The following is a 15,438-nucleotide window of genomic DNA, read 5'->3' on the forward strand; positions in this document are numbered from 1 at the left end:
CTAAGCCACATAATATTTAGTTCTAAAAAAGATGCATTTTTTACTGAAAAGTTGGCTCCTTGCCATCTGCCGTTTGGTTTCTACGAGATTCAATCCCCCAATATCGGACGAGTCACCGAAAGGAGTCCGCCACGGCTAAATCACGGCCGCGTCAACGAAGCCATTACAACCACTCAGGCGAGATCCCTCGCCATCTCTATCTACCACGCGCCATCTCTCTTCTGTCACCATGTGAAGAATATGCTGTTTTCATGAGAAAGGATTTGACGGATGACCTCAGCTTAAGGTTTCTTTCTTCTATATTACCAGCTCCTTCTTTCCGCGGATCGAATTCTTCCGCGGGAGCCGGCAATCTTTGAAGGGGTTTCTGATTCATATCGTGGAGGTTTTTAAAAAAATCTAGCATCCGGAGTCCTGTTTTCTTTCCCCGGTTCGATTCTAAGCGTTTTCGGATCGCAGGAGTTGGCGATTTTATAACTGGTAAACTGGAAGTGCAATTTTTTGTCTTCTGCTGGAAAATGGAAGGACAATGCTGTGTGATTATTTGTCTTTATTTGGCTTGTTAGAATGAATTCGTTACTAGAAATTTTCGTTTTACATGTGGGCGGAGGAATGGTTGTTTGTTGGTAGAAAAGAGAAGATCGGAATGGCTTTGAAAGAAAATTTTGCTTTTATTACTGAAGCGGTCTTTTGGTTGGAGCATAATTTTGACACAAAATCATGCCTTTTAGGGTTTGGTGCTGCAAAAATGGATTACAGAAATTTGGATATCTTTTGGGCTGGTTTTAGCCAATGAAGTATTGTTATGGTTTCTTTAGGAAAATTACATATATACCAAACAATTCTTATGTATTTACATGTTTGACATCCAAAGTTTGTATATTTTAAGAATAGTTATTTCCATTGCAATTGTTTTGCAAGATGCCTCACAGCTCTGGCCTAGAAAAAGGGTCTAGTAACTCTGCCAGACAGGAGAAGTGGAAAACCATTATTAGGCTGAGAAAAGTATGAGATAGCTATTGTTACTAATAAGTTAACTGCTAAACACGATTCATAATCCCATAGTTAAGAATTAATCCATAAATGAAGAAGCTTGGCTGCATTAATGGCATAGCATGAGTATTTGATATGAAATTAATTTTATTGAATTTTCAATCTATGATATCTTTATTCTGTACTTGGGCACTTAAGTCTGTCTACTGGGGCACCTTTTTATTTTTCTAGATTCTAATTTGGTGTACCTAATTAAACTTGCATTGTTTTAATATTTAATTTTTTATTTTATTTTATTTTATATTTTCCTACACGTGCAAAGCATGTGAGATCTTTATATTTGCTATGATATGTTAGGTTTTGGGTGATGGAAAAATTTTGAAATTGTTTATATTTAAGCTTCTATGCATGGCTATTGCGTCCCTCTAATCCCATGTGCTGCTTTCATCTTCATTATAGAGACTTGCTTATTCAGCTTCAAGATGGTTAACTTTGGCAAGAAATTGATGAAGGATCAAATTCCAGAGTGGAAAAGGTATACTTTCTGTTGTTATCTATTAAGCAATTAATATATATATATATATATATAATTGAAAGTCAGCAAAAAAATTAACCTTTCATTGTGCTAGTTGTTATTCTAGTTTTCTAAAGCAGAATTTTGAATCAGATGTCATTTTCTCCCGAGGTTGGGGAAGATTCGATTTCATATGTCGAAGCTTTTAGACCATAAGAATTTTGCTGGGGATGGCTTGGGTAGAGGTGTATGCTAGGAAACTTAGGATATGACTAGGGTTGAGCTAGCTCTGATACCAAATGATATCGGATGAAGACCCAAACCCCCAATGAAAGAGCACAATTATTATTATTGAATTCAAAATGGTACAAATGACTCTTTCGACATGAAATAATGACAACAAACAACAACACTAACATAAAAACATAACATACAGACTCCAATAAGGGTAACGGTAGCAGGTGGGGATGTTGGCGGCAGCAGGTGGGGTTGTTGGCGGCAGCAAAGAGAGGGAACTAGGGCCAGTGGTAGGAAACAGGAGAAGGGACAACAGGTTTGACTGCAGAAAAGGGGGAGCAGCAAGTAAACGATTGTTGGAAAGCATAGGGGTCGACTGGCTCGATGATGGAGGTGAGTTAGAGGGGAACAGTAAGCTGACAACCTATGAGAAGGTGTGGAGGAAGGCTGGCAGTTGTTGAAGGCGAGTCAAAGGGAGGGCACCAAGCTGGCGACTGTTGGATTGCATAGGAGAGGGGGCTGCAAAAAGATAAATGTCTCGTCGGGGTCTAGTTATAGTCGGAGCATAAGAATAGTTATTTCCATTGCAATTGTTTTGCAAGATGCCTCACAGCTCTGGCCTAGAAAAAGGGTCTAGTAACTCTGCCAGACAGGAGAAGTGGAAAACCATTATTAGGCTGAGAAAAGTATGAGATAGCTATTGTTACTAATAAGTTAACTGCTAAACACGATTCATAATCCCATAGTTAAGAATTAATCCATAAATGAAGAAGCTTGGCTGCATTAATGGCATAGCATGAGTATTTGATATGAAATTAATTTTATTGAATTTTCAATCTATGATATCTTTATTCTGTACTTGGGCACTTAAGTCTGTCTACTGGGGCACCTTTTTATTTTTCTAGATTCTAATTTGGTGTACCTAATTAAACTTGCATTGTTTTAATATTTAATTTTTTATTTTATTTTATTTTATATTTTCCTACACGTGCAAAGCATGTGAGATCTTTATATTTGCTATGATATGTTAGGTTTTGGGTGATGGAAAAATTTTGAAATTGTTTATATTTAAGCTTCTATGCATGGCTATTGCGTCCCTCTAATCCCATGTGCTGCTTTCATCTTCATTATAGAGACTTGCTTATTCAGCTTCAAGATGGTTAACTTTGGCAAGAAATTGATGAAGGATCAAATTCCAGAGTGGAAAAGGTATACTTTCTGTTGTTATCTATTAAGCAATTAATATATATATATATATATATAATTGAAAGTCAGCAAAAAAATTAACCTTTCATTGTGCTAGTTGTTATTCTAGTTTTCTAAAGCAGAATTTTGAATCAGATGTCATTTTCTCCCGAGGTTGGGGAAGATTCGATTTCATATGTCGAAGCTTTTAGACCATAAGAATTTTGCTGGGGATGGCTTGGGTAGAGGTGTATGCTAGGAAACTTAGGATATGACTAGGGTTGAGCTAGCTCTGATACCAAATGATATCGGATGAAGACCCAAACCCCCAATGAAAGAGCACAATTATTATTATTGAATTCAAAATGGTACAAATGACTCTTTCGACATGAAATAATGACAACAAACAACAACACTAACATAAAAACATAACATACAGACTCCAATAAGGGTAACGGTAGCAGGTGGGGATGTTGGCGGCAGCAGGTGGGGTTGTTGGCGGCAGCAAAGAGAGGGAACTAGGGCCAGTGGTAGGAAACAGGAGAAGGGACAACAGGTTTGACTGCAGAAAAGGGGGAGCAGCAAGTAAACGATTGTTGGAAAGCATAGGGGTCGACTGGCTCGATGATGGAGGTGAGTTAGAGGGGAACAGTAAGCTGACAACCTATGAGAAGGTGTGGAGGAAGGCTGGCAGTTGTTGAAGGCGAGTCAAAGGGAGGGCACCAAGCTGGCGACTGTTGGATTGCATAGGAGAGGGGGCTGCAAAAAGATAAATGTCTCGTCGGGGTCTAGTTATAGTCGGAGCACCACCCATACCCTTGGAAACTGTCACCATCTCAAACGAGTTACAGTTGAAGCACCGTCTCTTCGTCAGAAACAACCCCCGAAGAACAAGAACTCCACAAAGACAGTACTCAGAAATCTGCCATAATAAAACCTCCTCCTAACCTCAGACAACAGCACCTATATAAAAAGGGATTTGAAGATAAAATAGGTAAAAAGTAGGATAAAAAAAAGATATGATAGGCAAGGCGAGCAATAGGAAAGAAGTATGAAGGAAAGGAATTATAATGGAAAAGCATCAGGAAAGGACTAGTTCTGATACCAAATGATACCAGAGGATGACTCAAACTACCATGAAAAAACACAATTTTTATCACTAAATTCAAATGGCATAAATGACTCTTGCTGCATGAAATAACGAGACTAGTTCTGATACCAAATGATACCAGATGATGACTCAAACTATCATGAAAAAACACAATTTTTATTACTAAATTCAAAATGGCATAAATGACTCTTGCTGCATGAAATAACGACAACAAACAACAACAGAAACATAAAAACATGACACATAGACTCAGAATGTGACTATAGTAGGTGGGGATGTCGATTGCAATAGGGAGAAGGAACTAGGGTCAGCGGTAGGGAAACAGAGGAGGGGAACAACAAGCTGATAGCCTGTAGGTTGAACAACAGCCAGAGCACCACCCGAACCCTTGGAGACGATCACCACCTCGAATGAATTACAGCCAGATCATCTACTCACCGTCTGATACAACCTCTAGAGGGGATGAACGCCTCTTAGGCAACACTCAGAAATCTGCAATCATAAAACCCCCTCCTAACCTCAGAAAACAACAGCTATATAAAGAGAGGATGAGTAGATAACATAGGTAAAGGGTAGGATAGGAAAGATATATAATAGGCAAGGAGAGGAATAGGAAAGAAGTAGAGAAGCAATGAAATTATAATGGGAAAGCATTATAATTTCCTGTAAGGTCGAGGTCGAGCTACAACCTTAGCACCAACTAAACGCGGTTAATTTAGCAGTTACAGTACCACAGGCGGTAAGCTCTCGCACCATTGGGTCTTGTCTATCTTTTTATGAATTGTTACCTGCCGACCATTCGATCATATTATGATGATTTAATCACGGTTAATTTAGCAGTTACAGTACCACAGGAGGTAAGCTCTCGCACCATTGAGTCTTGTCTATCTTTTTATGAATTGTTGTCTGCCGACCATTCGATCATATTATGATGATTTAATCCACCGACAATAAATTTTAAGTGAATGACTAGGTTTTGTAGTTCCTGTGACGGACAAAATTAGAGAAAGTCGTCTTAGATGGTTTGGTCACCTTAGACGTCGACCATTTGATGATCCGATTAGGAGAGTAGATGTTGTAGGTTCGACTTGTGTTAATAAAGGCAGAGGTAGATCTAGGAAGACTTGGGCTTATTGTATAAAAAATGATCTTAATTAGTTTTTGTTATATACATTATTTTACTCATCTTCTAATGTTTAAATGCTATGTTTTTGTTATATGCATTATTTTACTCATCTTCTAATGTTTAAATGCTATGCTTCATTTTGGTCTATTTCATTAATGTTTGCAGATGCTACATTAACTACAAGCTAATGAAAAAGAGAGTGAGACAATATGCTGAACAAATTCAGAATGGTGGGGACCGTCGCCAATTTCTTAAAGAATTTTCGAGGATGCTAGATGATCAGGTGTGTGATGTTTTAAAAGTAGTTTTACAAATAAAATTATATAGGATGAAATATTTTTTTCTTTTGTTTGTATATCACATGCATATCAAATTTTAAACTTGCTATTTTTGGGCACACAACTAAGTGCTGAAATGAGAACCATGTTGACTATATTATCTTTAAATTATATTGCATGACTGTCACAAGATTAGATTTAATATTATATGTGATTTTAGACCTATACTTATTCTCTATTGCACCTAACTTGCTTAAAAAGATTTTCTTACAGTTTTTATATGAAGCTGACAATCTGCACTAAATGAATGCTAATAATTCATATCTATGTTATAGGGAGTTGGCACACAGTTCACTGGAGAAGAAAATTTGTTTTTTTTTTTCTTATTCATTTTTTTTGGTTTTGGGTTCTAAAGCTTCCACAATTCTGATCAATATTGTTAATCTCTTTCTATTTTATTGAAAATAGGCAGGGACTAACTTTCAATAAGTTTCTAGACTTCTGTGTTGAAAATCAATAAAATTAAAAATCAATTCTAAAGAGCAAAACTAATACTGAATAAAATATTCTTTTTTTTCTATATCACATGCATATCAAATTGAATTAAACTTTACATAAAAGTCTTATTTTAAATGTTGAAGAGTGGAAGTGCGCTTCAATTTCCATACAGATTTTATTTTGGTCATGAACTTTATGTTATCTGTTTTTTGTTTTGTTTCTGAATTGGGAGCGATAAATTGCAGTGTGTGTGATTTAAGGGGCATTTACACACATAGCACACAATTCTTTTGTATTTGCATATCTCACACCTAAACTTTAATATTTACACACAACACTTAAATCTTCAACATCACATCAAAAATAACACTAATCACTTTTTAAAAGTGAAATAAACATTTTCAGGTTTGGTTTGAGATATGTAAATGCATAAGAATTGTGGGTTATGTATGTAAATTTCCCTAAATTTAATGCCCAAACAAATCTTCATAAAGGGTATGAGTTCTGTTCCCAAGATAAATTAGCAGCACGGATCAATATCAATAGTTTTGGTTTTCAATTTTTTGTTTCCATGATCATTGTGAACTTCAACCTAATTTTGTTAAAAGGACCGGACTTTGAGAAAAATCAACTTCATATAACTTTTCTCAGCTTTTATGTTCTGATGTGTTATCCTTCAGATTGAAAAGATTGTACTCTTTTTACTGGAACAACAAGGACTTCTTGCTAGTAGGATTGAACAATTGGCGGAGCAACGTGCTAATCTTTCAGAACAGCCCGACTTTTCAAAGATATTGGAACTTACGGAAGCATATAAGGAAGTTGGATATGATCTCGTAAAACTTCTTAAATTTGTTGATCTTAATGCTACTGGCATTCGCAAGATTTTGAAGAAGTTCGACAAACGATTTGGGCATAGATTTACAGATTATTATGTGACCTCGCGGGCAAATCATCCATACTCTCAACTGCAACAAGTCTTCAAACATGTGGTATGTTTATAATTCTCATTCTCACATTTTTATCCCTTTTGTGGAAATGTTTTTTATAATTGATGTATTATTTTTGATATAAACTATTAGGGACTGGGGGCTATTGTTGGTGCCCTTTCTCGTAATCTTGCCGATCTTCAGTATCGTCAGGGAAGTTATCTATCCATCTATGATCAGCCATCAGATGCTCTAAAGGTTTGTTCTCCTAATCTATCCTAATGCTATAGGAATTATGTTGTTATTTGGTTCTTCGAAGATTTACATATATACCACTCAAATCCTATGTAATTACCTATCTTACACTTAAACTTCAATGTTCCACCTTAATTATGCATGAAAAGGTGTATTCGCCTAGGCCATTTTGTAATTGTTATCTTTTTCTTTAATGCAAAATGCAATATTTCAAGAAAAGGTGTATTAATATTTTAGAAGTTAAAAGTAGTGATAATTTTAATGAGAGATGAAAGATTTGGATGGTATTAATGTAAAAATCATAGTTTTGGTGTGTAAATGACCTGGTTCTTTGATTTGTTTTTCTTTATTATTTGCTTCAAAGAACTCTTTTTTTCACTTTTGCAGGATCCTATTATTGATTTGATAAATGCGTCAGTAGATAAGCTAACAAATTCGACAAATTTCCTTAAATTTTTGGGACAACATGCTCTTATTATACAAGAAGAGATACCTAGCTCAGGAGAAGAAGAAGTTGTTGAAACAAAATATCATTTTGCTTCGCTCCTCTTAAACCTGTCAAATACTTTTCTTTATATGGTAAATACATATATAATTGTCCCAACTGCTGACAATTACTCCATAAAACTTGGAGCTGCTCCCACAGTTTGTGGAATCATAATCGGGTCAATGGCTGTTGCGCAAGTATTTTCTTCTGTTTATTTCAGTGCCTGGTCAAATAGATCGTACTTCAAACCGCTTGTTTTCAGCAGTATTGTACTGTTTTTGGGTAATATTTTGTATGCGTTGGCTTACGACATGGAGTCTTTAACGGTGCTGCTTGTTGGCCGACTACTCTGTGGGTAAGTCAATTTCGTAATTTCAGCTTTTTAAGAGAAATATCTCATCTGAGATTTTTTTTATCATTTAGATTTCTGGCTATATATATATATATATATATATATATATATTTGGTGATAAACCATGCCACTACTTTTATGTAGAGAAAAATTTTTATGGAAATTTTATTAGTGAAAAATAATCTAAATATGAGAGGATTATGAATTAGGTGCCATCACTCATCTGAGTCTAAAATCATTGCATTTTGAATTATACCTCTGAATTCTTATGTTTTTTTTTTAAATTACTAGTGGTAAAATTAACCTCTAAAGTAAAGCTTAATGAATTTAATTTTTTTAATGCTAGATAACAAGTTTTTGATGCACCTACTTAAATTGTATTAATCTTTTGCCTGAATGCAACATCTTTGGTATTTTTCTTACTGTGATTTTCTAAGCTCAACTTGTCATTTTTGTTTTTGGGCATCTAATGTTAAAGCAAAATCTTGTGATCTATGCTTATGATTTTCAAATTTCTTGAATGTTTGATTTATCTTTGTTCTTTCGCTTTTCAAATTGTGCATAATCAATAATTTTTTTTCCTTTTCAATGCAATAATTCTATTACTTAGTTTTTCTAGATGACAGTTTTTACTATTCAAATTTATAATTTGATTAAGAAATAATTCTAGAATCATAGAAGCCTACACATTCTTTGATGCCCATGGACAGTTGCAGTAATTAGATATTGCAATTTTGATGTTATATTAAATTCATTTAGTGCGAGTAATCATGGAATTTTTTAGTATTAAATTATGATTTTTTTTAATATTTACTGGATTCAACATGTAAACTTGCCATTTTTGATGTTTTTAAATTCTGTGCATTGCAGTCTGGGTTCAGCAAGAGCTGTAAATCGGCGGTATATTAGTGATTGCGTGCCTGTAAAGATTCGCATGCAAGCTTCGGCTGGATTTGTTAGTGCCAGTGCTCTTGGAATGGCTTGTGGACCTGCCATTGCTGGCTTGCTTCAAACTAATTTCAAGATCTATTCTCTGTCTATTAATCAAAACACACTACCTGGTTGGGTTATGGCGTTTGCTTGGCTGATTTATCTGATATGGTTATGGATTTCATTCAAAGAGCCAAATCATGATATTAAAGAGAAGATGGCGCCGCAGGATAATACTGCTGGTATGTGAAATGTTCTTCAAATTTATTTTGTTTTAGATTATGCATAGGTCTGTGTGTAGCTCTGAATTTTATGTTGGATTCATCATTTTCTCGGTTAATGCCATCGAAATATTTTGTTCAAGTGATCTTTTGTGTGGCAATATATTATTCTATTGGGTCATTTGCACACATAGCGCACAATTCTTATGTATTTGCATATCTCACACCTAAACTTTCTTATATTCACAGTTATATGCATATTACATAAAAAATAGTACCATTATTACATTTTAAAACTTTCTTATATTCGCACATTGCACTTAAACCTTTAATATTACATAAAAAATAGTACCATTATTACATTTTAACTGTGAAATACACAGTTATATGCATCGGCTTAAAGCTGCTAAGTGCTATGTGTGTAAATATGAAAGTTTAGGTTTGAGATATGTAAATAAATAAGAATTGTGTGCTACGTTTGTAAATTTTCTTATTCTATTTCTTTAGTAGCAATATCAATTTTTTTTATACTTAATTCCTTGCTTTACTATTTAGATTCCTTATAAAAGTTGGTATTGGCTTCAGGGTTTAAAAATATATACTTAAAAAAATCCGTAGGACATGGATGTATAATTTTTATCATTTGTTGTTTTGAATGAATTTCCTTGGCTTATATTGTTGTATAGATGTTACTTGCAATCAAACTAATTAAGTCTCTACCAAGTCAAAGTGCAGTAGAATCATCATGGTCAAACTGATCTTTGATCATCAGATTCTTCTTCAAATTGATCTGAGTCATTTGCCAATTTAGTGTAAATATAATGACACATTATTGTTTGTCTTATTAGTTTGAACTATTCTTAATAAATATTACTCTATTTATATAAACCTTAGGCATATGAGGGAGCATGGAATGAATATAAAATATGAGATTTTCTCTGTTATCTCTCATTTTATCTTCTCCTATATTCCTCTAATTTTATGTTGCAATTCTTCGTGTCTTCTTTTATCCTCAGTTTCTTCCGACTTAATATTTGTTCTTTTTAACATTATTATGATGAGAGCTATCATAAGGCCTATTTTTTAATTATGATACTTATGATTCTGAGTCTTCAAAACATACAAAGGGCAAATTATATGGTTGATATCATTGCCATTATTGATCATACTATGATGATCATGTGTATTCTTATCATTGATATTATGATCCTGATAGATTTAATTATTAATTGAATGTGATCGTGGTTTATAGATGTCATCCTTGTACTTAGACCATGCTAATCATAATCATTCTAATTTTGTTTGGTTTATTTTGGATCTCTTTTGACAAGGCTATCAAACATGTTTGAACGCAAAAAACCAAAATACATTGTTGCAAATCATATCATGTTCCTATTAAGTTTGTGCCATAGATTTGTTGTTAGTGTCATCAGGAATCGGGTCTTGAAACTTATTGTTTTATTTGTTACGAGATGTTGGAAGCTTAAGAGCTTTTTTTGGGTTCAATTTCATTTATTGTTTTTTTTTTAATTTTTAAAAACATGTTTGTTTAGTTTTTTTTTAAAAAAAAATAAATTAAGATGTCTTTGAAACACACAAATTAGTTTGTTTGGTGTTTTCATTGTTATTAAAAACAGCCATACTTTACTCAATTAGCCAAATATATTTTGTTTCAAATCCAAACATATACAAAACAAAAAGGAGAAAATAGAAACAAAAGTGATCCCCAAAGTGCTCCCAAGATATTACCAGTTTGACTTGGTTGTAACATAGGTTGACATGTAAAACGTTTACTTTTGTGTTGGTCAAAATCATCATATGCATTGATGTGCTTGTTTTTCTTCTATTTGAAAGACTGAAGCTTTGTTGTTAGGTTTATGCTGGTTTTATTAGCCACAACAAACTATAAGTATAGATTAGATAGGCATTGTTAACAAACCCGCTATGTTGAAATGATAAATATTACACTTCAGTTTTTGCAGCGCTAATCTGAGCAGAAGAAAAATAAGTTGGCAAGATAAGTTCTCACAAAAACATTTTTTTTACTGTGTAATGCTCATGCTAATGCTTCGAATAATAGGGCATGTTGGCATAGGGGAAATGGAAAGGGGTCTTGCTCATCCTCTGCTATTACATTCGGAAGATAAAGAAAATGACGGCGGAGATGAATTTGATGATAGTGAAGAGGCTCCAGAGGACTCTCGCGCGCCGGCAAATTCCATTGTTTCAGCTTACAGGCTCCTTACACCATCAGTAAAGGTTTGTTGTTCTTTTAACTTCAATAATCGATCTTATGAGAGATTATTTAACTTAGTAAGTAGTATGGTAGCCTACTTATCAAAGGAATATTTGTGTTCTAGAGGTCATAAAAAAGATATAATTATTGCAATTAGATCTACATGGTTTTTTTTTTGTCATGCTGATTATTTTCATGCTTTTTCAATTATGGGATTTGATATACAACACCTAAACATTTATATTTACATGCACATACAACCCAATTCTTATTTATTTACATATACAACACCTAAACATTCATATTTACATGCATATCACTTAAATTTTCAAAATCACATCAAAATTACCATTATCACTACACCTTGTTAATTATCATGCAGAGATTTATGACACCAATTTATTAGAAGTGTAATTGGTGTCATAAGTGTAAATATCAAACTTTAGGTGTTAGATATGTAAATACATAATGTGGCATGTATGTAAATCTTTGCAATTAGATTATATGCAGAAGCATTAATATCATGACTAAAATGTAACTAAGCATAAACCTATTCTTCAAGACATTCTTTTTAAACTTAATTTTTTATATTTATTTGCTGTCTTCAGGTTCAACTATTGATCTACTTCATGCTCAAGTTTGGAATGGAGATTTTGCTGTCAGAATCAAGTGTCATCACTGAATATTATTTCAATTGGACTACCAGTTCTGTCGCCATATTCCTTGCAATACTTGGGCTCACGGTTCTTCCTGTAAATGCCATTGTGGGAAGTTACATATCCAACTTGTTTGAAGACAGGTAAATAAATAAATTTCATGCTGAGATGATTAAACTTGCTGCTAGAATCCACTGTCTTTGCTTTTTTATTATCATTAATGGAACATGTTGAATAGATTTCCAACAAAATTTGATACTTTTTTAAAAAATCATGAAGTAATTAGTTATGACAAACTGATTCCATTCATCGTCCCTCTTTTCTCGAAAGATCGAGTTTTTGATCTTCAACATCCTGACCAGCTTTGCGTCTAATATATCCCATAAGATTTCTTAATCCAATTCCTTGTTAATTCCTAAACAATTTTTTTTACAGGAAAATCTTACTGGCATCTGAGATTATGATGTTAGTCGGCATAGCCTTAAGCTTCCATGTCACCAGCTCATATACAGTGGCTCAATACGTCTCATCTGCACTCATCACATTTGTATCCGCAGAAGTACTTGAAGGTAAATAAATAATTGTCTCAAATTACAAAGTTATCTCATGCTTCCATCATTCAAAGTAAAAATACGAGTCAAGTGTCAAATTCTATTTACATGGTATCATTTTTGTCCCAAAGTCCATAAAAGTGAACAAATAATTTCATACTCTTCTTAACATGAGTTGAAATAGTAACCAGAAACGACTGAAATGGATTATGTGAACGGCTTTGTTTTGAACTGTGCTCTCATCTCTGTCAACTACAGGTGTTAACTTATCCCTCCTGTCGCAAGTGATGTCGTCTCGGCTTGCTCGAGGAACCTACAATGGCGGGCTTCTGTCGACAGAGGCCGGAACGTTGGCTCGAGTCGTTGCAGATGGCACGATAACGTTGGCTGGATACTGGGGCGAAAGCAGGCTTCTGAATACCACTCTTCTCCCTTCTTTATTGATTTGCATTGTCTCTATTGCTGCCACATTCCTTACCTTCAACTCTCTCTTTTAAAGAGAGACAAACTATATTTCTTGGCTTGTTTTATGATGTTGGCTTTGGCTGTATATAGAGAATTAAGCCAGCCAATTCATTTGATTTATTTTATTTAAAAAATGTAGCTTCTAAATTTTGTGATCAACATGGTTTCATTGCGCGCTCGAATGTGCGGCCCATTGGTTAGAAATAAAGTGAAGAATTTTCACGTCATTTTGTTAAAGCTTAGAGTAATTATTTGGATGTGCTTTATAGCCATCATATTTGTTTTATGATAAGTAGAATAAATTGACTTGTTAATGATGTAATGGAGTCGAGTCGGGTTGAGCTGAGTCTATTGTGTATTGGATTTGGCTTGATGCGTAGGGCTGCAATGGAGTCGAGTCGAGTTGAGCTGAGTCTATTGTGTATTGGATTTGGCTTGATAATATTATAAGTTATGTTTGTTCAGCTTGAATTTGTGTCGAGGATTAACATGTATGTTCAAGATTAGTTTGTTTATGTTTTTTAATATTTGATAAGCACCATAAAAATGAGAAATGAGTATCTGAATTTTTATATAAAAATTTTCAACTAAATAAATAACTATACAAATTTAAATAAATAAGTAATTGAAGAAATTTTGAATGAGTATTTGTTTATTTTACATAAATTAAACAAAAAAAATATAAATTCGTTGTTGGTAATTTTTTTGTAATTAAATAATATAAATAAGTATTAAGAAGTTAAATTCATTGAAATTTAAAATTTAATATTAAATTTTATAATATTTTTAAATGCTTATATGAAATTTATTATTTAAATAAAGATGTCCAAGAAAATGATAAAATGCACAATTTTTTAAGACGTGGCATGTTATACGTACCGAATTTTGAATGTCTTTGTCTAAAAATGTGGACGACAACATGGATCGCACCATACCGTGTATGTATCCCAAGTTGTCGACCGCCACGTCCAACATTGCACTATATTCTCTTGAATTAAACCCTAGTTTCTTTTAGTCAACAATCTCATATTTTAGAGGAAGTTCATTTTTATGTTTTTGAAGTTTATGATATATTGCATTATTATATGTGTGATTATTGAACCCTAATGATTTTCATAATGCAATATAGAAGTACCTAGAAGCTAAATATAATTCACTTCTTACATGATTATGTAGCCTTTAATAGACACTACCAACATGCCTATAAACCTTTGCCCCCATAGGCATGATTTTGTATGTTGTTTTTTCCTTAAAAAGGGGCACTTACATACATACCATTCAATTCATATGTATTTACATATATAACCCTAAACTTTGCTTTTTAATATATATCACTCAATTCTTTCATAATACATTAAAAAAATAATTATTTTATTCCTTGAATTCATTGAAATTTAAAAATTTATATTGAATTTTATAATATTTTTAAAATTTTATATGAAATTTAATATTTAAATAATGACGTCTAAGAAAATAGTGAAATGCACAACTTTTTAGGACGCGGCATGTTATATGTACTGGATTTTGAATGTCCTTGGCTAAAAGTGTGGACGACAATATGGATCGCACCATACCGTGTATTGTATCCCAAGTTGTCGACCGCTACGTCCAGCGATGCACTATATTCTCTTGAATTAAACCCTAGTTTCTTTTAGTCAACAATCTCAAATTTTAGAGGAAGTTCATTTTTATGTTTTTGAAGTTTATGATATATTGCATTATTATATGTGTGATTATTGAACCCTAATGATTTTCATAATGCAATATAGAAGTACCTAGAAGCTAAATATAATTCACTTCTTACATGATTATGTAGCCTTTAATAGACACTACCAACATGCCTATAAACCTTTGCCCCCATAGGCATGATTTTGTATGTTGTTTTTTCCTTAAAAAGGGGCACTTACATACATACCATTCAATTCATATGTATTTACATATCTAACCCTTAAACTTTGCTTTTTAATACATTAAAAAAATAATTATTTTATTCCTTGAAAAATGAAATGCATCTTCCCATACATAAAGAAGTATAGATGTTAGAAATGTGAACATATTACATAACATAAATGTAATTCAATGTATAAACATATAAATATTTCAAAAAAAAACCTTGAGAGACATAATTTAGTTTGTTTAATTGATGAAGAATGATTGGAGTTGCCTCAAAACAAGTACAAAGTCACATGATCGGTTGCTCCGTGCAATTATTTTGGCTAAAATTGTAAAAAATTAGTAGTGGCAGATATGTCCATAAATATCTAGGCTGGAAATGTTGACAACAGCTTGCTATATCGAACCGACAATTGTCCTTTCTGTGTTGATATACCTATCTTTATATGAAAGATTTATACTAAGTTCCAACAATTATAATTATATATATATATATATATATATATATATATAAAAAAATG

The 15,438-nt window shown here is 33.2% G+C and overlaps 1 protein-coding gene across 3 annotated transcripts; it reads left to right on the plus strand.

The window, feature by feature from the left end:
• On the plus strand, positions 1-13,342 carry LOC110018833 (SPX domain-containing membrane protein Os06g0129400-like). 3 transcript variants are annotated; one of them, XM_020716289.1, is made up of 11 exons: positions 1-480; positions 1,453-1,528; positions 5,332-5,449; positions 6,623-6,934; positions 7,025-7,129; positions 7,514-7,968; positions 8,836-9,137; positions 11,197-11,375; positions 11,961-12,151; positions 12,444-12,577; positions 12,818-13,342. In XM_020716289.1, exons 2-11 carry the CDS (start codon positions 1,476-1,478, stop codon positions 13,054-13,056), a joined length of 2,088 nt encoding a protein of 695 aa, XP_020571948.1. In that variant the 5' UTR covers positions 1-480; positions 1,453-1,475; the 3' UTR covers positions 13,057-13,342. The 3 variants fall into 3 exon arrangements, with proteins under 3 accessions (XP_020571948.1, XP_020571949.1, XP_020571947.1); XM_020716290.1 differs by lacking the exons at positions 1-480; positions 1,453-1,528 and adding an exon at positions 2,878-2,953 and having other exon boundaries at positions 11,212-11,375; XM_020716288.1 differs by lacking the exons at positions 1-480; positions 1,453-1,528 and adding an exon at positions 2,878-2,953 and having other exon boundaries at positions 12,818-13,341.
• Positions 13,343-15,438: the final 2,096 nt, after the last annotated feature.

The sequence above is a fragment of the Phalaenopsis equestris genome, unplaced genomic scaffold (genome assembly GCF_001263595.1).
Source record: "Phalaenopsis equestris unplaced genomic scaffold, ASM126359v1 Scaffold000036, whole genome shotgun sequence".
Classification (NCBI taxonomy): domain Eukaryota; kingdom Viridiplantae; phylum Streptophyta; class Magnoliopsida; order Asparagales; family Orchidaceae; genus Phalaenopsis; species Phalaenopsis equestris.